Raw genomic sequence first — 25457 nt, forward strand, 5'->3', positions numbered from 1 at the left:
AAGCTGATAAAATTTAAAACTAAGGTTTTCTTTTTTTAAGTTTCTCTAAAGACAAATTCCAGCCTATGCAATTACCTTATGAATTGCTTACCTGACTGAACGATCATCACTTCCAGTCACGGCCAAAGGTTTAGTAGGATGGATGGCAAGTGCCCAAAGTTCACCTTCACAATGCCCTTGCATAATTAGGAAAGGTTTGTTTCTTTCATGCACCACAATTTCAAAAATTTCGCTGTCCTGTGTTCCAACTAGAATGTGGTCACCTCGCCAACAAACACTCCTTACAGACAAACCTAGTCAAAATTGAATTGTATTTAAATAATTACTGTAATAACAGAATGCCAATCTGCCTAAACCACTATTAATTTTTGTACCTTTTATACCTTAGATGTAAGATAAAAGGAATCTGCAAGTCTTGGATCCATATATTTTCTTCATTTATCCATACTGTTTCCTATGTGGACTATTTTTCTTTTTACATGCCTAATTTCCAACCATCCTTCAAGACATACACCTGATCACTTCCTCAGCCAAAGTTTTATAACACAGTGTGCATCATCCCACAGAGTAATTGTTCAGAATTCATTGAACTGTATTATTTTTCTCTTATAATAATCTAACTTTTCATGTGTCTATATTTCATTTCTTCAATGTGCTCATAAAATCATTAAGAAGAGAGACTTCCACTTTTTCTGTATACAATCCTTTTTGTAACCTCAGGAAAGCTAGTGTTTTCCTCAGTTTTCTCATCTATATGGTATGGTCAACATTAAGCTGCAGTGTAACTTACAATGTTACACTTGTGAGAATCAAATAAGAAAAAGTGTCAAATTATTTTGTAAACTTAAAAGTACAATAATGTTCAGCAAGACTAATGAAAACAGTAAAACAGTTAACACTTACTGGATGATCATCATGTGCCAGACACTTTTCTAAATATTCTACATACGTTAGCTCATTTAATCCCCTGAGATAGTTATTCTATTCTCATTTTACAGGTGAAGTATGTAGCCCAAGGTCACACATCTAATAAGTGACTGAAATATGGCTTAAATATAGACCTGTTTAACTTCCAAACCTACTCTTATAATACCACACTAGTGGATAATATGTTTACTTTTATAGTGAAAGCTTCTGTTTTATTACATCAATTTTTTTAAATCCCCCAAAGAAAAAATTATCTCCTGATTGCTGACCAATCTGGATGAAGGAAAAACACATATACATGCATTTAAATAATCCTAAACAAAAGTTTCCCTAACTCTCAACACAGTATTTTCAATAGTTTATTTGCTAAACAATTACATTTAGCATTCTAACAGTAAAATATTTTCAAAATTCAAGGTTACCAAAGTGAGTACCTATCACAACTCTCTGTAGGTCTTATTACAGGCACCAGACATGAAAAGAATCTTTGTCGTAACAGTAAACCTAGACGGTCTTCAGTCAAAATTTCTTCAGCAGAAGGATTTTAACTAAAATGTATATAGTATGAAGGAGCAAACATCAGTCTCATTTATACTTACAAAACATACTTTTAAATTTACTGGAAGAAACAGACAACTCTTAGTACATTTAGAATTTGCCTAGTAATGAGATATTTGTTTTGTTATTACCTTTGTATCCCTGGTCTGTTTCCCTGAGATCAATTACAGTAATTGGTTTAAAAGTTAAATCCCAAAGACGAATACAGCCATCTCTGCCACCAGTAGCAAAGCCTTCTTCACAAGCATTCATGCTAAAAATTCCTGCCTAGAAGAGGGAATAAAATAATTAAAGAAAATATACTTCTTAAGAAAATACACTATATGACAGTAGAAAACCACTTGAAAATTTTTTGATATGCATAGGAATAACCAAATGCATCAGAAAACATAAATGATAATCTAGAAACAAATCTATGTATATGTAGGAACTCAGTATATGGTCAAGGTGGTATTTAATGATATGGGCATAACATAAAACAAAATTAGGTAAAACCTTATACCATATATAAAAATGAATTAAAAAAATGAATTAGGGGTGGGATAGGGAGGATGGGAGGAAGTCACGGGAGGGAGGGGATATGGGGATATATTGTACAAACACAGCTGACTCACTTTGTTGTACAGCAGAAACTGGCACAACAGTGAAAAGCAATTATACTCCAATAAAGAGCTTTAAAAAAATGAATTAGACAAAAACAAAAACATACAGACAAAATTCTAATTATAAAAAATAAAACAAATATGTTAGAAAAGAGTCAGAAGAACACATGTAATTCTGGGCTAGAGAGAACTTTTTAAGCATGACAAGTTGCCCATAAGCCATAAAGAAAAAATTTTCAATCTTTCACATGGGAAAAGATATCATAAGTAAAAACAAACAGACTGGGGAAATATCTACTATGTGTATGACTGTCAAAAGGTTAATATCCCTAACATACAAACGAATAAAGGAAAGAAAATCCAACAACAACAATAACAAAAAAACAGCAAAGGATAAGAAAAGCCATTTAATAGAAAAGAAATTCAAGTAGTTGACACTTGAACAATGCAGGAGTTAGGGGTGCAGATCTTTGTGGAGTCAAAAATTCTAGTATAACTTAGAATTGGATCTCCACATCTGAGGTTCCTCCATATCTGTGGTTCTACAGTATCCATGGATTCAACCAACCACAAAGTGTGTAGTATTGCAGTATTTACTATTAAAAATAATCGTATACAAATGGACCCTTGTAGTTCAAACCTATGTTGTTCAAGGGTCAACTGTAATCAATAAATATATGAAATTTAACAGATAGGAAAGAAAATTAAATAGTTATTGTTCTTCACCCAGAAGACAGACAAAAATTTACAATAGTGGTCACATCTTGTGCTGATGAGTATGAGGAAGAAACCAATATTTTTATATATTGATAGTAAAAATGTGAACTGCTACGAGTTTTGCTAGAATCTGTTACTTCTGGCCTTTAGGCATTTTGCTTAAAGCAAGTCCTGCTCTAAGCAGTTCTTGAACATACCTAATATGTAATGTATTATATTTAATAGTGACCCATATTAATGAATCTAATAGCTTTTTTCTAATGTGTATTTTAAATTTGATAGAGATTGCCCTTCCAAAGAGATTGTACCAATATTTATTCCTACCAACAATTTATGAGAGCACTTCCCCACCTCCTGCCATATTCATCACTAAATTACTTTTGAGATGAAAATATCCCATTGTTCCTTCCTTCCTTCCTTCCTTCCTTCTTGTTTTGTTTTTGGCTGCGTTGGGTCTTCACTGCTGTACGTGGGCTTTCTCTAGCTGTGGTGAGCGGGGGCTACTCTTTGTTGCAGTGATGCACAGGCTTCTCATTGTGGTGGCTTCTCTTTGCTGTGGAACTCAGGGTCTAGGCAGGCGGGTTTCAGTAGCTGCAGTAGTTGTGGCACAGGGGCCCTACAGTGCGTGAGCTCAGTAGTTGCAGTGTACAGGCTCTAGGGAGTGCAGGCTTCAGTAGTTGTGGCACTCAGGCCCTAGAGTGCACAGGCTTCAGTAGTTGCATCATGCGGGCTCAGTAGCTGTGGCTCGAGGGCTCTAGAGCACAGGCTCAGTAGTTGTGTATCTAACAGCTTTTCTACCTGAGACCTTCCTGCTAACAATATGGCAGCTCTGTGCTCTCTAGCTCCCTTCACTACATGAGGGACCCAACGAATAAAAGGCCCAAATCAAAAAACACTAAAAGGTTTTAACAACAGCTTTTTTCCTCCTGATTTGGTAACTTAGTTACATGAAAATCTCATGAAGTACAAAAATTAAATTCCTCTGCCACTCACTTAATGAATCACTGATATTAAGATTAAAAGGTTAATTTTATTCTAGAACTATCCCCACATTTCCCACTGGTAAATTAGCTACAAAAGCACAAGTTTTACTCTAATGTGGTTAATCTAGAATATTTTTAGGTTAAATTTAACAAGCTCTTTTTCAACAATGAGAAAGACACCATACCAAAGCAATGGTTTAAACAAAATACTAATTATACTAATTTAATTGCATAATGTTTCTTCACTGAAATCTTGAAAACAGATAGACAAATTAACTCAAATGTAATAGCAGTTTTCAAGTAGCTTAACTGATTAGAAAGGCTGCTACATTATGGAACCTTTCGTTCTCAGACAAGAAGTTAATTAATATCTAAAAGTGTTAAAAATATTTAAATATACTTACCGTATGAGCTCCTTGTATTGTTCGTATAAGATTGATTCCTTTCCAAACATATATATCCCCATTGAGTGCACCAGAATATGTTAATTCATCCCTTGCACAGGCCAGGCACAATATTGTCTGAAGGTCACCAGTCTTACCAAAGACCCCTCGTTTTGGGGTCAGAGCATTTCCACATAAACTCCAAAACTAAAAAGTACATAGTATAATCAAAATACCAAAGAATGCTCATAATATAACCAAAAACATTTCCAATACTTTGATGCTATATTAGAGCAGCAGACTAGAAATTACCTAAGAAATTCCCATACGATACAATAGCATTCAACGTTCACATTCTCGTCCTAGTGTTATTACCTATGCTATAGCAGATAAATCACTGGTTTCAATCCTTAAAGTAAGAATGGGGGTGGGGGGGGGTGTTGAACTAGACTATTTAAAAAATATGTTGTGTTTCCCTTAGGTTTCTGGGGAAAAAGAACTGCATAAACTTAAGATTAAAAAGTTAAGAATGGGTTAGCAATGAAAATGAAGGTAATATTCATTTCTTCAGCCACACTGGCAGTCACATTTTAAATGCCCAAGAGTCACATCTACCTAGCGGTTATTCTATGGGACAGCACTTATCTGGATTCTAAAACAATGGTTCTTCACTCCTGCTGAGCATTAAAATTATTTGGATACCTGGGCTTCACTCTCCAGAGATTCTCTCATTTTATCTCAGTGAGGGTTCAGGTATACTATGTTGGTAATTTCCCCCAGGTGATTTTAATATGTAGCCAAAGTTGAGAATCACTGATTAGAAGAAAATAATAGACTGAAATTGGGACTTACTGAAAGGAAGAGAACTAGCTATACTTATGCACAGAAATCATGGAACTTTTAAATTTAAAAATCATAAAGTTTCACTGATTAAAGCATTCATTAGCTACTTGAATGGATAAGTCAATTTTTAGTTCTTTAAGGGTTTAAACTTAGATTTTTAGGTCTTAGAATAAGATCTTGAAGATCAGGTAAGATCTTTAAGTACATAATATTAATAAATTATATTATTTTAAGTGGTAATTTACTCATAAAGTTGAACTTATTCTCTGGCCCTAATTTCTTTATGCAGAATTATTTAATGGTATACCCCTGCACTGCCCCATATCATTTATTTCTGTTTGCAAACATTAAAATTTACCTGAATCCACATAAAAGAATAAAAACCCTGGTCATGAGGATTTATGTTTGAATTCCCTATCTTCTTCCAAAAATGAACAAATTATTCCAAATGTGTATCTCTCTTATTTTTAAGCTTTACAAGTAAAGGAATTGCTTAGCTTTGAAAATATCAGACAGCAACATACTAATCTTTTTTTATGCACCTCTCTCTGTGTATATATATATATACCCACACACATATATATCCTAAATTGTAGACTGATACATGCTTAGTGGCAGAGAGTAAGTAATCATGACTATTATAAAGCAAGACCCTCCCAGTACCTTGATATGCTTTACACCACAGCTGACAAGTTTATTTGGCTGGTACAAATCCCAAGAAATATCAAATATCTGTAAAAAAATCAGATTCATTGTTAAAATACTTATTTTCGGAATCATTTAAGAATCCTGTCCAAAAGCCCAAATAGCCCCAAACCCTACACATCACAAAACAGTATTTCTCAACAAATAATAATCAGAATCGTACTCTTCAAAATTCTATGAGAAATAAAGTAAGTATGTAAATGATAAGGAACAAAAATTATTTCTTAGTTTCTATGAACCATAGGAAGCAAATAGTGGAGTGAAAATTAACACCTCTATTTTTAATTTTTAAAAAATTTTGGTCTATAAATAAGAATGTTTCAACAGAACCAGGGCACGAGGCAGGTAACTACATAATTTCTACAAAGAAAAGATAATGAGCCATATACTTAACACCTATACAGCTAGAAATAGAGAACATTTTTATAGCTTTCTTTTTTTTTTTTTTTTTGGATTGCAAAATGTACAGCATTTATTCACATACAAAAAGGCACAAATTCTACTAAATAGTTCAACAAAAAAATACAGCTGTCCTCAACTAGTTTTATAAATACTTTCAAAAAGAGGGTAGAAATAAATACAGGATTGGGCCATATAATATAAAATAGTCATCTCTACATATACTTTGTTTAATTCTGATTTTTAACTCTTCATGCACCTTTTTTTTTTTCAATTTTAGCTGAATGGACACCAAGCTAGGCACATAGTGAAAAATCCTCTATACAAGGTTACAAATGTAATGACAAGTTCGTCTGTTTCAAAATAATTAAGATTTGTACACAACACATGTAACCCTTCATTTAGATTTTGTGTTTATAACCTAACAAATGACATTCCAGGCAACTTTACAAAAGTTTAACTAGCCTACATTTTGACATAATACATTGATCATAATCAAAGATACTTCTTGGTCAGGATGCACAAAGAAAGATAAAGCTTTAAAAAAAAAGAAGAAAAGAAGAGCAAATGGTTCCATACTCAGAATGCAAGTGGGCAGGTTGGGTTGGTTGCCGCTCACCGCCACCTCATACAGAGTTCCCAGCAGGACACGAAACTAACTTACAAAGCTATCATTACACTGTCAGAGAAACCCAGCTCTGTACCATTTGCATTTCAAAGCAGGAATTAAAACTGTGGGCTTTTTGTTTTTGTGTGTTTTGTTTTTGTGTGGGTTTTTTATTTTTATTTTTTGTTTTGTTTTGTTTTTTTGTTCAGCATAACTTGGAACATTTGAAAGCTCTTCAACCTAAATGTGGTGAAAAAACAGGTAAGGCATTATTTTTGCAAAAACTAGCATTCCTAATAGTGCAAATGAATCTGGTACCTCTTATAATGGTGAGAGGTCATATACTTACTAGAATTCATTTAGATTTTTCTATGGCTTGACAAATTATCCCTTTATATATTCTATTCTCACCAAGAGCTGTTGCTGTAGTCAAAAGATAACTGTAAATAGAGTCTACCTTCTTCTGTATCCAGCAAAAGGATTTTTGCTCATATACAAAAAAAAACCTGTTTTTTAAATTATGCTCAGTTAAAGTTTATCTGGACAATAGTCTTTGAAAAATGACCCCCACAGCTCAAAAACAGTCAATCTAAAAACCTGGGTCATTCTTTCCCCTCCCCTGAATTAGCTACTAAAATGTATTGGAAAAGTTAAGACTTGGTTTGAAAATGTCATACAGACACTGGGGATGTATCAGATCTACTATTTGATCATCTGATAAAACTTGCATAGCAGATGGAATTCAATAAGGCTTTTCCTTGTTGACAATCATCTGGAAGACTTGAAAGTCAAAGAGTTACTCATTAAGTATCAGAATGTGCCTGCCACGTGGAAACAAATGTATAAATGAATCAGGAATCTGATTACTGATATTAACAAACTAAGGGATAATTTAGGGGAAGTTGGGCTTGTTCCAAGGGCCCACAATTCTAAATCTCATTGCTACTTAAACTTTCCTTCTCTTAAGTTTGAGTCACAACTACACTTAATTCCCAAAAAAGAAAATTAACAGGACCTTAACACTATTCACTGTCTTAATACATAATGCACTACAGTGAGTGCATAAACAGAACATTGTACTCAAATTTAATGCTAAATTTATTATTGCTGATAACTTACCAGTTATTGCCATTTGCAATTAGAATTTTATAGCATTCTATCACACAGAACTACTTACATAAAGGATCCAAACATTTATTTCACAGTAAAAATTCTGTTTCTAGTCTTCAGCATTTTTTTTTTTTTTTTACCATTTTTGGGTCAAACAAAATTAACTTAAATTTTGGAGATCCCCAGACTTCACTATTTTCTAAGATTCTATAAATTATAAATACGCACACTTTTTGTTACAAAATCAAACAAGAGAAAACCCAGGTGAAATAAATATGCATTAGAAATATATACTTTGATAATAAGTGAAAGAAAAATTAATGTTTGAAAAATGATTTCATAGCAGAAAAAAAACAATTCTGCTATCTGGTAGTCTTCACCATGCTTCTTTGACAACCTGCCTGTATAATCATCTAATATGCTTACTATCTCTAAAAATTTACCAAGTGATAGACTTTAGCAATAAGAAAGACTACATCTTATAAATAAACGTTTAACAACTCACCATAATACAGATTAAATGAAAAACATACTGATGCACCTTTAAAATACTAACCACAAAAATTCTTTTAAAAATTCCAACGACAGTATCATTTTTCACAGTAATCAGTCTAACTAAATCCAAAGTACTAATGTGTGAAATGCTTTGATCTAAGTAAGTCAGAATACATAATTGTCTAACACTTTAATAATTATCTAAATTGTGCTTGTGTATGACAGGCCCCTCTGAGAATCTGCTAAAACCAAGTTTATTTTCCGGAATGCAAATACACACAAAAATTTTTACACAACTTTCACAGATTCGTAGACTCTCCCCAAACAGAATCAACGACTATGGCTCCTGTGCTGGTTCAGGTTAGGATTTTACTCTATACCAAAAAATCAGACATTTTTAAGAGTTTATGAGAAAGTATTTGTTATACTAATTTCATACAACTTGGAATAAGGAATATATTTTTAACAAGTTTCCAAAGTAAAAAATACTGTCTCTAACATAATTTAAAATTCACACATGCAACCTTATTCACCTTAACTATGATATATATGTAATAAATCAGTGATAAACCAAACTGAATAATAAATGGAGCCATGGAATGAACCATTCAGTTTTTAAATTTAGGTTTGGATAACTTAAAACTCATCATTTTTGCTGAAGCAAACACCAGGTTAAAGGTTTTATGTTACAACTATACATATCATGTTTTTGAGTACTACAATACATATATGCATTCTAAAATTTTATGTGTTTATAATTGCATTTAAAATTTTTAACTACCTATGAACAACTGGCAATAACAAAACACAGAAACAAAATCCCCTGACTCTGACTTTTACCCACCCAGTACCCATTAGAAACTCCAAAGGAGAATACTTACTCTATCTGTGTGACCTGGAGCCATAGATAACATTTTTCCCCTTTTCCAATCCCAAACGCAAACTGCATTCTTTGAATCAAGTCCAACTGAAACCAAGCGCTGAATTATGTCCAAGAAGTCCAGGGGAGAGGGGAATAAAAAAGTAAATAAAAAAGGAACCAAATTACAAATGGCAAACACATTCTACTCATGGGTATTACAAACATCAAAACTGCACACTTACATTCTAAAGACCTCATAGAGAAAGGCTGAATGTATTTCATCTTCTTAGTATTTGCATATACGTGTAGTTCTTCACATTAAGAAAGAGAAGAAAGATTTCCACTTCTAACTGTAGGACTGACAAAACACCCTAAACATCTCCTGCCAAAAACTAAAAATGCTAGCTAAAATGTAAAAACATCTTTTTAAATGCACTGTTAAGCTGTCAAGGAATTAAAAAATCTGAGAACAAAAACAAAGTGATTTCCTATGGGAATCCTGGAAGTAAGGGAGCTCCTATACCTACTTTACTCTAAAAGTATCAGCTAACTCCTGGGCAAGCCTGATTTTTGTTCTTCAGGCTGAAGAGGAATAGGAGATAAAGTTTAGGGCCTGCCCAAGGTAGGATCTGAATTGCAGACCTTTGACTAAAGCAGTGAACACCTCAGAGTAAAGGAGAACAAGAAACCATCTCTTTTCAAAGAAAGGGGCAGCAATACACGAAGGGAGAGAAAAAACCCCCTGAAAATATGTAGCCACAGCAACCCTCACATGGTTGTAGGGCCTACGTCCACATTAATCATGAATCCTTTAAATGAAAATTTTCATTCAGCGTGGTCCTAAAGGTTGCAGAGTTTTCAAGCATTTCCAAGAATGTGACACAGGCAAATATAAATCCTACATGGAGGACTGATACTTCAATCCATCCCTCAAAGAATTCCTACCAGTAGGAAATACAATAAAAATAAACTTAAACAAACAACCCACACACCCAACAGCCAGAGGAAATAAGGGATCATGAGTGAAAATCTGCAAGTTACCACAAACAACAAAATCAGTCTTGAAAAGCATCACACATTGGAATTATCAGATAATATAAAATAAGCTTACTGTGAGTAAAGATATAAAATGAGGGCTTCAAAATATCTTCTTATGAGAAAATAATCAGAGACTATAAAAAATACCTCTACAAATTTAAGGACGCAAACAGAATTTCTATAAATGAAAAACAAATGAAATTAAAAACTCAGTGGAAGAGTTATATAGGAGATTAGAGGGAGATGAAGAGGCAGAGTTGAAAAGAGGGGAGAGTGAGACAGGAACTATGAGAGAGGTTAAGAAACATGAAAGATGGTCTTTCAGTCATGAAGTACTATCAGGGTCTGAGCTTTCCCCCTGTACAAAATATATAAAACAAATGTTTTCGGACATTCTTAACAGGAAGCAAAGCACTGTAAACCCTGGATGAAAGGGAAGCAAAAAAGGTAAGTTCTGCAATTGCCCCAGCCTTCATCTAGGAGGCAATTTCCAGACTATCACACAGAAAGGTGGAATTCAAATAGAGCCCAGAAGACTTGGCAATTTGAGAAGATAGAGCCTGGAGGTCAGAGAGGCCAAGATGGCTAGAATTTGCAGAGCAGAGAAAGAACTCTAGAAAATCTGTTTACAGGTCCTCTTGAGAACATAAATCCTTGCATGCATAGGGTGAAATCCATAAGGCCACACAAAGAACAAATTCTGAAAAAGAATAATAACTGGGGAGCTATAGCCAAACAATTCCCTGAGATCACAAAGGATCAGGATAACTCAAATTCCCAATAGCATGAATGGAGCTATATCTTCGAATTCACTGTGTATTCAGTAGAGATTCCAGGAGCGTCACACGACAGTAGTGAAGCAGTAGTCCTAGAGGAAAAGCTACTCTAGCTGTGACCAAAAAAAGCTTGAAAGCAAGTTTTTCAAAAGGACCAAACAAATCCACAAGGAACTTAACTACCTATAAGAACAATGTCCAAAATGCTTTAAAGTGCTACAACAAAATCCAGCATTTAGAATGTAATATATACAACATCCAGCATTTAGTAAACAAATTACTGGACGTGTTAAAAAAAAAAGAAAAATGTGACCAGTAAGCAGGAGAAAAACCAGTTAATAGAAACAGACCCAGGAATCACAGAGATGATTAAAATTAGGAGACGCTGGCTGTTAAGATGGAAATGTTCAAGATGCTCAAGAATTATTTTAAAACAAGCATATAAAGAATAAAAAGAGAAATGGAAGATATAAAAGAAAAACATGTTGAACTTATAAATACAAATGTTAAATCATCTGAAAGTTCATGCTGAAGGATTAACAGCAGCTTAGACAATGAAGGAAAGATAAATGAACTTGAAGACACAGAAATAGAAACTATCAAAAATAAAGCACAGAAAGAAAAAGGAAAAAAAATTAACAGAGCCTCAGTTACCCTTGGAAAAATTTCATGTGGTCTAATATACAGGTAATTGTGATTCCAAAAGAAGAAGATGGAAGAAAAGAAAAACAAAACTGAAAAAATAATGGCCAAAATTTTCTCAATTTGATAAAAATATAAACCCACAAATCTAAGATGCTCAATAAACTTCAAGCAAGATAATCACACACACAGGAAAAAAACGTATCAACACACATGGTTATCAAACTGCCAAAACCAGTGCTAAAGAGAAAAATCTTAAAAGTGGTCAGAAAAGAGAGACAATTTTTATGTGTAGGAACAAAGATTTAAAAATTATCCTGGGTTTCACATCTGAAACTATGCACATTAGATGACAAGGAATAGCTTCTCTAAAGTGCTGAGAGGGAAAAAAGTCAACACAGAATTATATACCTACCAAAAACTATCTTTTGAAAATTGGGCCAAATAAAGTCTTTTTCAAAAAACAAAAGATGAGAAAAGTAATCATCAACAAATCCTCACTATAAGATATGATACTGGAAGTTTTTTCAGGCAGAAGGAAAATGATACCAAAGAGATTAATTTACACATATGAATGAAGATTACCCAAATGGTAAATATGTAAATAAGGCTTCTCTTGCTTTTAATTTTCTTTGAAAACTAACTGTTTAAGGTAAAAATAACAACAGTTATTATGGGGTTTACAAAGCATTTAAAATGAATGAAAATGAAAGAAGTAAAATGAAATGACAACAATAGCACAATAGACAGAAGGAGAAAAAAGAAACAGCAGAATACATATTTTTCTGCATCTTTTCAGAGTGCACAGGAAACCTCATGATGATCACAAAATTTTGAATTACAAAATAAGCCTAAGCAAATTTTTAAAAATTAAAATACAAGAGTATGTTCTTTGATGAAGACAATTAAATCAGCATAACAGAAAGTTATGCAGAAAATCCTCCAAATATCTGGCAACTATCAATACAATTCTAAGTAACTGAAGAGTTAAAGAAATCACAAGGACCAACCCACATCGCATACTTTGAAAAGAACTGGTTTAGAAGCAGGGTTAGGCAAATTACAACCCTCAGACCTGCAACCTGTTTTTGTAAATAAAGTTTTACTGGAACACACCCACACCTGTTCCTTTACAAGCTTTCTATGGCTGCTTTCACATTACAGTGTGGACCTGGAGTAGCTATGACAGAGACCGTATGGCTCACAGGCTTAAAATATTTACTATCTGACTTGTTATAGAAAGTTTTGCCAATCTCTGGTTTAGAGCACAGATTCTGGTACCAGACTGCCTTGGTTTAAACACCAGCTCTATCTCTCACTAACCGGATGCCTTTGGGCAATTACTTAGTCTCTCTGTACCTTAGGTTCCTCACCTCTTAAGTAGGGATAATTTTAAAAACCTCCTAGGGTTAATATGAAAATTAACACATAAAAAGGGGTTAGAAGAATACTTGGTATATGCTTAATGTTATATATATATTTGCTATCATTGTCATTATTATTATGTTTACCATAACCATAATAAACTCTAAGAACCCATACCCTCTACCTGTCTGAATGAGAAACACCATTTAGTGTACCTGCAAGTTTCTGCAAAGTAGAATTACTATTTAAGTCTCCAAATGGGTAGAATGAATGACCTACATAAAAAGATACAGAATATAGTTTGTATCTGGCTCTCCATCAAGTCACACTAGCAGAAAGCCCGAGTGAACTAGAGGAAATGATTTGCTCCTCCTAAGAATCTTCAGTATTTGGAACTAGAAGAGTATCAGCAAATATCTAGCTAAAACAAAGATATCTACCTCTTGCTATAGCATACTGTGTAGAGATTAAAATTTCACAAGACAACTATAAACTGAGGAATAGTCAGAGAGGCACAGCCCATTCTATCAACGCCTATTCTCTCTGGCTAAGCTCATCACACACTCAGTGAACCACTTTTGGCCAAAAGCTTTAAAACTCCATGTACCTCAATAGAGCCCCAAAGCATCTAGCTCTGCACAGGCAGTAACAAAACTGGCCTGGGATATTTATAAATATATTTATCTGTAGCCCTGATAAATATGTCATGGCCAAAACAACCTCCCTAACCACAGGTTAAGCAACAGCAGAGAGGAAAAGGTAGAAATAATCAAGCAAATACTACCCCCCTCCTAGCTCTCTATCATTTTTTACTTTATCATCCTTTCTCACAGGCGAGGAAGAGCATAAAGAAAGTTTTCCAGTGAAAGTAACACTTGAACCATATCCTAGAAGACAGAGTAAGACATAGTTGGGTAGAAAAATAAGAGAAAATGCAATTCAGACCGAAGGATACCAAAATTACACAGATCATGGTGCTTTCAGGCAAGAGCTAGTACTTTGGTGTGGCTGCAGGGAGAGGTTGCCAACTGGGAAGTGACAGGAGACAAGACTGCAGAGGTAGGCCAGAGTTAAGAGAAAGAATAAGCTTTGATTTTTTTTTTTTTGAATTGGCAACAGAATGATATTGTTTATTAAGTGCTGATTTTTTAGAAAGGCATTACAAGACAACCTTACCATTAAACGTATAAGCTTTGCTTTTTAATGAGTTAGAATAAAAAGAGAATTCAGTTTTAAACATGTAATAAATGCTGTATCTATACGACATTCAAGGAGGGTATATGGAGTTGAGGAGAGAAGCCAGGGCCACTGTTAACTGACACAGGAGTTAAAGTCATGGATCTAGTAATCATCTAAAGAGAATAAGCAAAGTGAGGGTTGGGGGAGGAAGACTACAGACTCCTAGAACACTGACATTTAAGAAGCAGACAGAAGGAACAGCTCAAGATAACTAAGAAGTAACAGATACAGACAAAGAAAGCTAGATAAAGAAGCCTCTATCCAGCTTCCCAAATTCCTCCCTGATCCTATTCCTAAACAAAATCTTGGCCATGTCCATTAATTAAACTGGAAGTATAGTTGACCTTGAACAACATAGATCTGTTGGGTCCACTTACACACAGATATTTTTCAGTAGTAAACACTACAATACTATAAGTCCACGGTTGGTTGAATCCACAGATGTAGAGGAACCGTGAATATGGAGGGCCTACTATATGTTACCCCCTGCATTGTTCAAAGGTCAACTGTATTTATTAAAAAGTTCTAGCACACTAAATACTCAAATGAGAAAAGTATCTTAATAGGCACAGACACATTCCATGAGTTCCCGCAAGTGTGAAACATATTCAAATAATAGACAATCAAACTTAAAAGATTCTAGTATTGCGGGGGGGAGGGGGCGGGCATCCTTGTGATCTCAGCATTTATTAAGTGAGGACTAATTGTTACAAATGTTACAAAGTAAAAATCACAAATTTTGCAAAATATCCAGGACTTAGAGTAAATATTGGTCAAATCATACAGAAAGTCATCAGAAATTAGGATCTGGCAGAGCAATGGAAGAGATGAAAACTCAAAAATAATACAATAAGCACTTGAGATATGTCTAGACATCAAGAGATTCTAAAAGGCCCTTAGAAAGACCAGTGAACTCTTTTAATATTTTTGCAAAAATATCTCTCTTCATAATCACGCGCCAAAAATCAAAGGCACTAAAGCATTTTATTTTGTACCAGCATATAACTGACAAAATTAGGTTAAAAAATTAATATTTTATTCTTAGTTAATCCTATAAATTGGCAAAGTTTTAACTATAACTTAGATTTTGTTAAATATGGGAATATGTTTTTATAAATTATGGTTATATTTTCAAGATAAAGTATCAAATTCCCCTCCTCCTACCCCCTCTCTCCCATTTACTATGAAATTTTAATCCCTGTTTGATGTGGATTTATACAGCCTTTTCATACCCTAATTATTCTCAATGAGGTAGACTTCCAGTGTTAGCATGGAGAGTCGATCCATTTAGAAGAAACCCCCTGGGAAAAGAAAATTCAACATACTACCAACAGGGAGACTAACTCATTAGATAAATCTTAATTGATAACTTACAGTTTCAAATCTAGTAGAAAATGCAAAAATTATACAATATTTCCTAATTGTTATTTCATAAACAGTTTATAGATATTAGTGAATAGATATATTCACAAGTAGATTTTTTAACTAAAGCATCTTCTCATTAACATAATTTCAGAAATACTCAATCTTTAATTGGTAGCAGTTCCTTACAAGTTTTAACTGTACTTAAAATGGATGAATTCCTTCTGAAATTAAATAACCACCTCCTAAGTTCCATGTTTGGGAGGCAGTAGAGCATTGTGGTTAAAAACATGAGCTTTGGAGTGTGACTGACCTGGGTTCCCGCTCTGGCTCCATTTACTAGCTGTGTAACCTGGGGCAAGTTATTTAACCTCTCTAAGTCTCAGTTTCTTTATCTGTAAAATAGAGATAATAATAGTATCTATTTTATAGGGTTGTTGTGAGGATTAAATGAGATAATGTAGGCTTAGCACAATGCCTGCCACTTCGTATGTGCTCAACAGCTTTTAGCTATTATGTTTTTTATAAGCTTACATTTTAAAGTAACACATTCTTATGAAGATCTGTGATAATAAAATGCATGTAACCAAGACTTTTCTTATAAGTTGCCTAAAATAAGCAAAATTAAAAGCTTTCAACTAATAAAAGCTATGGGCATGACTTCTCCTTGTATATAAGAGAAATTTCTCAGCAATGCAATACATTACTTTTAGAAAGGGCAATTTTAAAAGTAAGAAGAAAACATCTATATTTAAAGTATACAGACATTTATAGTTAAACCATCTTGGATACCATAATATCTTTGGTAAACAATTTTTAAAAACAAATTTTTTGGTTTGTTTCATAAAATATAATCTCCTAGGAAGTAAGTAAAGTATTATTCTCTTCCTTTTAAAAAGGAAAATGAAATTCTGATATGAGGACATTAAGAGAGTTGAAAAATAATAGCAAAAATGGGACATGAATTAAGGTTCTGGAATTGCCAATCTTTGCCACACAGTGATTCTAAACCTAGAAGTACATTCTTCCCCAAATGAGAGGTTCGAGTTATGTCTTTATAGATCTCTTTCCAGACTCTTATCAGAAAGTCATATAAATCTATGATACTCAAAGAAGCTATTCCTCAGAGTTACACATAAAACATCTACTGGCTATCATTTCAAGTGACTAGAACAAAATGTAACTATTTCTGTAAATACAGATCTACAAAATTAATTTTAAGAATTAAAAAGCAGACAACTAAAATTCTTCTAAAAGCTAAAGTAATTTTTAAAGTCTAATTTCACTGTAAAACTTTTAAAGAATATAAATTAACTAAATCTGCAAAATCCAACTTCTTACCACTTCTTAAATATGTTTCAGGTATAACAAGTTCCATGAAAGCACCACTAAAGAGCTGTTGACTTAATTTCTTAAAAATTGATGACTAGAAGTAAACAATAACTTGGGAATTGAACAGCAAGTGGAATAATGATTATATATTTTGTTATGAACTTTGATTTTATATAAAATAGCTCATCTTATAAGAACTGCCTCATTATTTTCAATTAAAATATAATTTTAATAGAAACCTCTAAAATAACTAAAAATTAAAATGTTTACAGAGCTACTTAGAGAAACTTAATTTTCCTAAGATATCTTCCATCATTCCTATCAACATACAATACCTGGAAAAGAGTTACATGTAAAATTTTATAGAACCACCAGGTAATGTTCCACTGAGTCAGAATCACTTTGGCTCTCATAGCAGTAATTATTTCAACTGAAAAGTTCTTGATACAATGAAATAAAAATTCCTTATTATTCTTATTTTTCTTATATAATCTACCACCCACTCCATCTACCCACCTCTACCCTGAACAATTGCTTTTTGCCTACTGCTTTCTAATTTAATATTTATAGATTTATAATAATTTCTTACAGTACACACTTTAAAAACACAGTTTAAAAAAAGAGAAGAAATTATCACATACCTGTCCATCTAAGTCGAATGCTAAGCAAGCTATACCATGTGTATGAACATCCTTGAGAATTGATATGGTCTGCACAGTGTATGAATCCCAAACACAGATATAAGGCTCTTTCCCAACTTGTCCTGTTGCTACCAATACTCGTTCAGGATGCAGTGCAAGGCTGCAAAATAAATAAATAAACAGATTTAAAACTGCTTATAGAGCTATTATATCAATGTGAAAATTAGACTTTAATTATTTATCCACTTAAAATAATTTGGATTTAAAACTTCCATAAAATCCATGCTAAGATATACTACTTCAACGGTATATGTAATAAACAGTTATGACAGACTTCATAATCCCTGTAATATGATGCAGTGTGTGTAAACTTCTCAAAAAAATAATTCTCACAAGTGGCCAACTGAACCACAGCAACAAGTCAGTAGCAACCCTACCTACCACATGCCATTTTCTCATTTGGTATTCATCTGTTTTTAAGCCCTCTCTCCCATTTACTCTTTTATTGTATAAAGTCAGACCAAATCTTAGTGTCCAAAAATAGCATTTAGTAGCACCCCTATGATAACATTAATTTTAAATTACAAATCTCATTTTAAAAAGCAAAAAAGTCACCCATAATTCACAGAAAGTAGTCTGTAAGTCCTCAAAAACAAGACAACAACCAAATAGTTGGTAATGGTTTATGTACATCAGCAGAAAGCAGGGAATGAATATAAATTTCTCCTTCATAAATTTTTCTACAAGTATACTTAGATGATCAGATTCTCCTTTGGGAGAAAAAAAAACCACTCCTGGCATCAGAGTGGAAGATGAACTGAAAAAGGGAAAAGTTAGGAGGGCATTAAAACAGAATTAACAGAGTTGATGTACAGAGTAAGGGAAAAGGAATAGTCTAAGATGACTCTTTGGTTTCTGGCTTGGGCATCTACATGGCCTGAGGTGGTATCATCAAGTCAGGGAATACTAAGTAAGAAACTACTGAGAGGAAAGACAAGCAGGAATGGAAGTTGGTTCAACATATTAAAGTCAATCAATGTAATATGTATATCATATTAATAAAAGACACCCAAACCTCCACACACGTTCATCTCAATAGATGCAAAAAAAAAGCATTTGACACAAATCCAACCTCTTTCAAAATAAAAAACACAACAAACTCAGAATGGAAGAGAATTTCCTCGACCTGATAAAGGGCATCTATGAAAATGCACAGCTAACATCACATTTAATGGTTAAAGCCTGAAAGTTCCCCTTATAAGTATAGGAACAAGACAAGGATGTTGGCTCTTGCCATTTCCCTTCAACATGATACTGGTTATTTTAGCCAGGACAATTAGGCAACGAAAAGAAATAAAAGAGAGAAGTAAAAATACCTCTACTTGCAAATAACATAATCGCATATATAGGAAACCGTAAGCAATCCACAAACAACAGCAAAATAAATCCCAAGTAGAGCTAATAAATGAGTTCAGCAAGGCTGAAGGATATAAGATCAATAAAAAATATACATTGTATTCCTATATACTAGCAACAATCTGAAAACAAAATAAGAAAACAACCCCACTTACAACAGCATCAAAAAGAATAAAACAGGAATAAATTAAAAAAATACAAGACTTAAACACTAAAAACTACACAATACCATTAAAGAAATGTTAAAAGACCTAAATAAATGGAAAGGTATCTTGTTTTTTAGATTGGTAACATTGTTAAGATGGTATTACTTCCTAAATTGACCTACAGAGTCAACACAATCCCTGGCAAAATACTAGTTGCCTTTCTTGAAGAAAAAGACAAGCTGATTCTAAAATTCAGAACAGTCAAAACAATCTTAGGAAAGAACAACACTTGAAGACTCATACTTTTCAATTTCAAAACTTACTTACTGCAAAATGACAGTAATCAAGACAGTATGCTGATCAATGGAACAGAACTGAGAGTCCAGAAGTAAACTGATATATTTATGGTCAATTGACTTTCTATTAGTAAGAAAGGTTTTTTCAATAGATGGTGCTGGACATCTGAACATGCGAAAGAATGAATCTGGACCCATACCTCAAACCATATACAAAAATCCATTCAACATATAAGAGCTAAAATTATAAAACTCTTAGAAGAAAACATAGGCAAATCTTACTTAACTTGGATGAAGCAATGGTGTCCTTTGATATGACACCAATAGCAGAAGTGACAAAAGAAAAAATAGATAAAATGGACTTCATTAAAATTAAAAACGTTTGTGCTGCAAAGAACAACCATCAAGAATATAAAAACACAATCCATAGAATGGGAGAAAATATTTGCAGAGCATATATCTGATAAGAGACTTGTGTCCAGAATACAAAACAAAACAAAACAACAAAAAACAAACAAATGAAAAAACTCAACAACAAAACCACAAATAACTCAATTTGTTTAAGTGGACAAAAGATTTGAATAAACATTTCCCTCAAGGAAATTACCAGTAATGAAACTCCCAACAAGCGAAAGTCCAGGACCAGATGGTTTCACAGGTGAATTCTAACAACCATTTAGAGAAGAGTTAACACCTATCCTTCTCAAACTATTCCAAAGAATTGAAGATGAAGGAATATTTCCTGAACTCATTCTTTGAGGCCAGCATCACCCTGATATCAAAACCAGACAAAGATATCACTAAAAAAGAAAATTACAGGCCAATATCACTGATAAACATAGAAAATCCTCAACAAAATATTAGCAAACCATGATCAAGTGCGATTCATCCCAGGGATGCAAGGATTTTTCAATATCTGCAAATCAACCAGTGTGATACATCACATTAACAAAATGAAGATCAAAACCCATATGATCTCAATAGATGCAGAAAAAACTTTTGACAAAATTGAACACCCATTTATGATAAAAACTATCCATAAAGTGGTCACAGAGGGAACACACCTCAGCTTATAATATTAACTGTCAGATATGACAAACTGAAAGTTAACATTATACTCAATGGTAAAAGTTGAAAGCATTTCTTCTAAGATCAGGAACAAGACAAGGATGCTCACTCTCATCATTTTTATTCAACATCATACTGGAAGTCCTAGCCATAGCAATCAGACAAGAAAAGGAAATGAGGGCTTCCTAGGTGGCGCAGTGGTTAAGAATCCGCCTGCCAATGCAGAGGTCACGGGTTCGATCCCAGCTCCGGAAAGATCCCACATGCCGCGGAGCAGCTAAGCCCGTGTGCCAAAAAAAAAAAAAAAGAAAAGAAAAGAAAAGGAAATGAGGGACTTTCCTGGTGGTCCAGTAGTTAAGACTTCACCTTCCAAGGCAGGGGGTATGGGTTTGATCCCTGGTCAGGGAGCTAAGATGCCACATGCCTTGCAGCCAAAAAACCAAAACATAAAACAGAAGCAATACTGTAGCAAATTAAATAAAGACTTTTAAAATGGTCCATATCAAAACAATGAAGGAAGGAAGGAAGGAAGGAAGGAAGGAAGGAAGGAAGGAAGGAAGGAAGGAAGAAAGAAGGAAAGAAAGAAAGAAGGAAAGAAAGAAAAAGAAATGAAAAGAATCCAATTTGGAAAAGAAGTAAAACTTCACTGTTTGCAGATGACATGATACTATACAAGGAAAATACTAAATATGCTATCAGAAAACTACTAAAGCTCATCAATGAATTCAGTAAAGTTGCAGGATACAAATTAACATACAGAAAGCTGTTGCATTTCTATACACTAACACGAACTACCAGAAAGAGAAATTGAGGGAACAATCCCATTTACTATTGCATCAAAATGAATAAAATACCTAGGAGTAAATCTACCTGCAGAGGTAAAAGATCTGTACTCCATAAACTATAAGATACCGATGAAAGAAACTGAAGATGACACAAACAGATGGAAAGAGATACCATGTTCTTGGATTATGGGAAGAATTAATACTGTTGAAATGACAATACTATCCAATGCATTCTACAGATTTAATGCAATCCCTATGAAAACACCAAAGGCATTTTTCACAGAACTAGAATAAACAATTTTTAAATTTGTATGGAGACACAAAAGACCCCGAATAGGCAAAACAATCTTGAGAAAGAAGACTAGAGCTGGAGGGATCAGGCTCTCTGGCTTCAAACTAAGTACAAAGTTATAGTAATCAAAACAGTATGGAACTGGCAAAAAAACAGACACATAGATCAATGGAACAGAATAGAGAGCCCAGAAATAAACCATGCACTTATGGTCAACTAATCTATGACAAAGGAGTCAAGAATATACAATGGAGAAAAGACAGTCCCTTCAATAAGTGGTGCTAGAAAAACTGGACAGGTACATGTAAAAGAATGAAATTAGAACATTCTCTAACACCATATACAAAAATAAACTCAAAATGGATTAAAAATCTAAATATAAGACAGGATACCATAAAAATCCTAGATGAAAACATAGGCAGAACACTCTTTGATATAAACTGCAGCAATATATTTTTGCATCCATCTCCTAAAACAAAGGAAATAAAAGCAAAAATAAACAAATGGACTGTACATCTGAAACTAACACAATGTTGTAAATTAACTATACTCCAATAAAAGTTTTTTAAAAATTAAAAAAAAATGGAATCTAAACTTAAAAGCTTTTGCACAGCAAAGGAAACCATCGATAAAACAAAAAAACCTACTGAATGGGAGAAAATATTTGCAAATAATATGACTGCTAAGGGGTTAATATCCACAATATATAAACAGCTCATACATCTCAACATCAAAAGAACAACAACAAACAAACAACTCAGTCAAAAAATGGGCAGAAGACCTGAATAGACATTTTTCCAAAGAGGACATTCAGATGGCCAACAGACACATGAAAAGAGGCTCAACACTGTTAATCATCAAAGAAATGCAAATTAAAACCACAATGATCTCTAATAAGTGGTGCTGGGAAAACTGGACAACTACATGTAAAAGAATGAAATTAGAACACTCCCTAACACCACACACAAAAATAAACTCAAAATGGATTAAAGGCATAAATGGAAAGCCAGACACTATAAAACCCCTAGAAGAAAACATAGGAAGAACACTCTCTGACATAAATCACAGCAAGATCTTTTTTGACCCACCTCCTAGAGTAATGGAAATAAAAAACAAAAATAAATAAGTAGGACCTAATGAAACAAAATCTTTTGCACAGCAAAGGAAACTACAAACAAGACGAAAAGACAATCCTCAGAATGGGAGAAAATATTTACAAGCGAATCAAAAGACAAAGGATTAATCTCCAAAATATATAAAAAGTTCATGAAGCTCAATATCAAAAAACAAACAACCCAATCAAAAAATGGGCAGAAGACCTAAATAGGCATTTCTCCAAAGAAGACATATGGATGGACAAGAGGCACATGAAAAGCTGCTGACCATTACTAATTATCAGAGAAATGCAAATCAAAACTACAATGAGGTATCACCTCACACCGGTCAGAATGGGCATCATCAGAAAATCTACAATCAACAAATGCTGGAGAAGGTGTGGAGAAAAGGGAACCCTCTTGCACTGCTGGTGGGAATGTAAACTGATACAGCCATTATGGAGAACAGTATGGGTTTCCTTAAAAAACTCAAAATAGAATTACCATATGACCAAGCAATCCCACTACTGGGCATATATAACCCAGAGAAAACCATAATTCAAAAAGACACAGGCACCTCTATGTTCACTGCAGCACTACTTGCAATAGTCAGGTCATGGAAGCAACCTAAATGTCCATCGACAGATGAATAGATAAAGAAGATGTGGTACATATATACAATGGAATATTACTCAGCCGTAAAAAGGAACTAAATTGGGACATTTGTAGAGACATGGATGGACCTAGAGACTGTCATACAGAGTGAAGTAAGTCAGAAGAGAAAAATAAATATAGTATATTCGGACTTCCTAGGTGGTGCAGTGGTTAAGAATCCACCTGCCAACACAGGGGACACAGATTCAATCCCTGCCCCAGGAAGATCCCATATACCACGGAGCAACTAAGCCTGTGTGCCACAACTATTGAGCCTGCACTCTAGAGCCTGTGAGCCACAACTATTGAGCCCATGTGCCACAACTACTGAAGCCCATGCACCTAGAGCCTGTGCGCCACAATAAGAGAAGCCATCACAATGAGGAGCCCACGCATCACAATGAAGAGTAGTCCTTGCTTGCCGCGACTAGAGAAAGCCCATGCGCAGCAATGAAGACCCAATGCAGTCAATAAATAAATAAATTTATTTTTAAAAAATCGTATAATAATGTATATATGTGGAATATAGAAAAATGGTACAGATCAGTGGGTTCACAAGGCAGAAATAGAGACACAGATGTAGAGAACAAACATATGGACACCAAGGGGGGAAAGCGGGTGGCAGCTGGGTTGGGTTGGGATGAATTAGGAGACTAGGATTGCCATATATACATTACTAATAAGAAAAAAATATCAAATTGTATACTTTAAATATACACAGTTTATTGTATGTCAATTATAGCTCAATAAATGTTCTCAAAAAAAAAAAGAAAAAAAAACTGCAATGATGTATCACCTCACATAGGTGGGAATGGCTATCATCAAAAAGAATAGAAATAAGAAATGTTGGCGAGGATGTGGAGAAAAGGGAGCCCTCATACACTGATGGTAGGAATGTAAATTGGTACAGCCACTGGAAAACAGTATGGTGGTTTCTCAAAAAACTGAAAATAGAACTACTATATGACTCAGCAATTCCTCTCCTGGGTATATATCCAGAAAAACCAAAAACATTAATTAAAAAAGATACATGTACATAGCCGCATTATTTACAATTGCCAAGACATGGAACAAACCTAAGTGTCCATCAACAGATGAATGGATAAAGAAGAGGTGATACATATAAATACAATGGAATACCACTCAGCCATCAAACAGAGTGAAATTTTTGCTATTTGCAGCAACATGGATGGACTTGGAGGGCATTTTGCTAAGTGAAATAAGTCAGACAGAGAAAGACAAATACTGTATAATATCACTTGTGGAATGTAAAAACACAAGCTAGTGAATATAACAAAAAAGAAGCAGACTCACAGATACAGAGAACAAACTAGTGGTTACCAGATGGGAGAGGGAATCGGGGACGGGGAACACAGGGGTTGGGGATTAAGAGGTACAAACCATTAGGTATAAAATAGGCTACAAGGGGACTTCCCTGGCGGTCCAGTGGTTAAGAGTCTGCACTTCCACTACAGGGGGCGCTGGTTCGATTCCTGGTTGGGGAACTAAGATCCTGTATGCAGTGTGGTGCAGCCAAAGAAGAAAAAAAAAGCTATAAGAATATATTGTACAACATGGGGGATACAGCCAGTGTTTTATAATAACTATAAATAAAGTACAACCTTCAAAAAATAAATTAAAAAACCCCCCGTGAGTTCATATTGATGCCTCTGATTTTAACTCAAAACCACAGGGTTCATTCAAGACTTCTCCCTTTTCTTATTTACAGGCATACCTTGTTTTACTGTGCTTCACTGATAGTGTATTTTTCACACATTAAAGGTTTGTGGCCACCCTGAATCATGTAAGTCTATCAGTGCCATTTTTCCAACAGCATGTGCTCTCTTTGTGTCTCTGTATCACATCTGTATTTGTAATTCTCACAATATTTCAAATTTTTTCATTATTTTTATATTTGTTATGGTGGTCTGTGATCAGCGATCTTTCATGTTACTACTATGACTCACTGAAGACTTAGATAATGGTTAGCATTTTTTAGCAATAAATTATTTTTTAATTAAGGGATGTATACTGTTTCTTTAGACATAATGCTATTATAGACTTAGACTACAGTATAGTGTAAACATAACTTTTATATGCACTGGGAACTAAAAAATTCG

The 25457-nt window shown here is 34.0% G+C and overlaps 1 protein-coding gene across 10 annotated transcripts in view; it reads right to left on the minus strand.

The window, feature by feature from the left end:
- EML5 (EMAP like 5) overlaps nt 1–25457 on the minus strand; it is a 163951-nt gene that overhangs the window by 118337 nt on the left and 20157 nt on the right. For all 10 annotated transcript variants that reach the window (XR_009053392.1, XR_009053391.1, XM_057733805.1 and 7 more), the window contains exons 2-7: nt 17587–17746; nt 9211–9309; nt 5677–5745; nt 4192–4377; nt 1617–1752; nt 92–293 (exon numbers count right to left, since the gene is read on the minus strand). Coding sequence is in view for 8 of the 10 variants with exons in the window: in XM_057733805.1 (XP_057589788.1) it covers nt 92–293; nt 1617–1752; nt 4192–4377; nt 5677–5745; nt 9211–9309; nt 17587–17746 (852 nt within the window). In the remaining 2 variants the exon portion in view is untranslated. The remainder of the gene's footprint in view (nt 1–91; nt 294–1616; nt 1753–4191; nt 4378–5676; nt 5746–9210; nt 9310–17586; nt 17747–25457) is intronic.

The sequence above is a fragment of the Hippopotamus amphibius genome, chromosome 4 (genome assembly GCF_030028045.1).
Source record: "Hippopotamus amphibius kiboko isolate mHipAmp2 chromosome 4, mHipAmp2.hap2, whole genome shotgun sequence".
NCBI classification, from domain to species: domain Eukaryota; kingdom Metazoa; phylum Chordata; class Mammalia; order Artiodactyla; family Hippopotamidae; genus Hippopotamus; species Hippopotamus amphibius.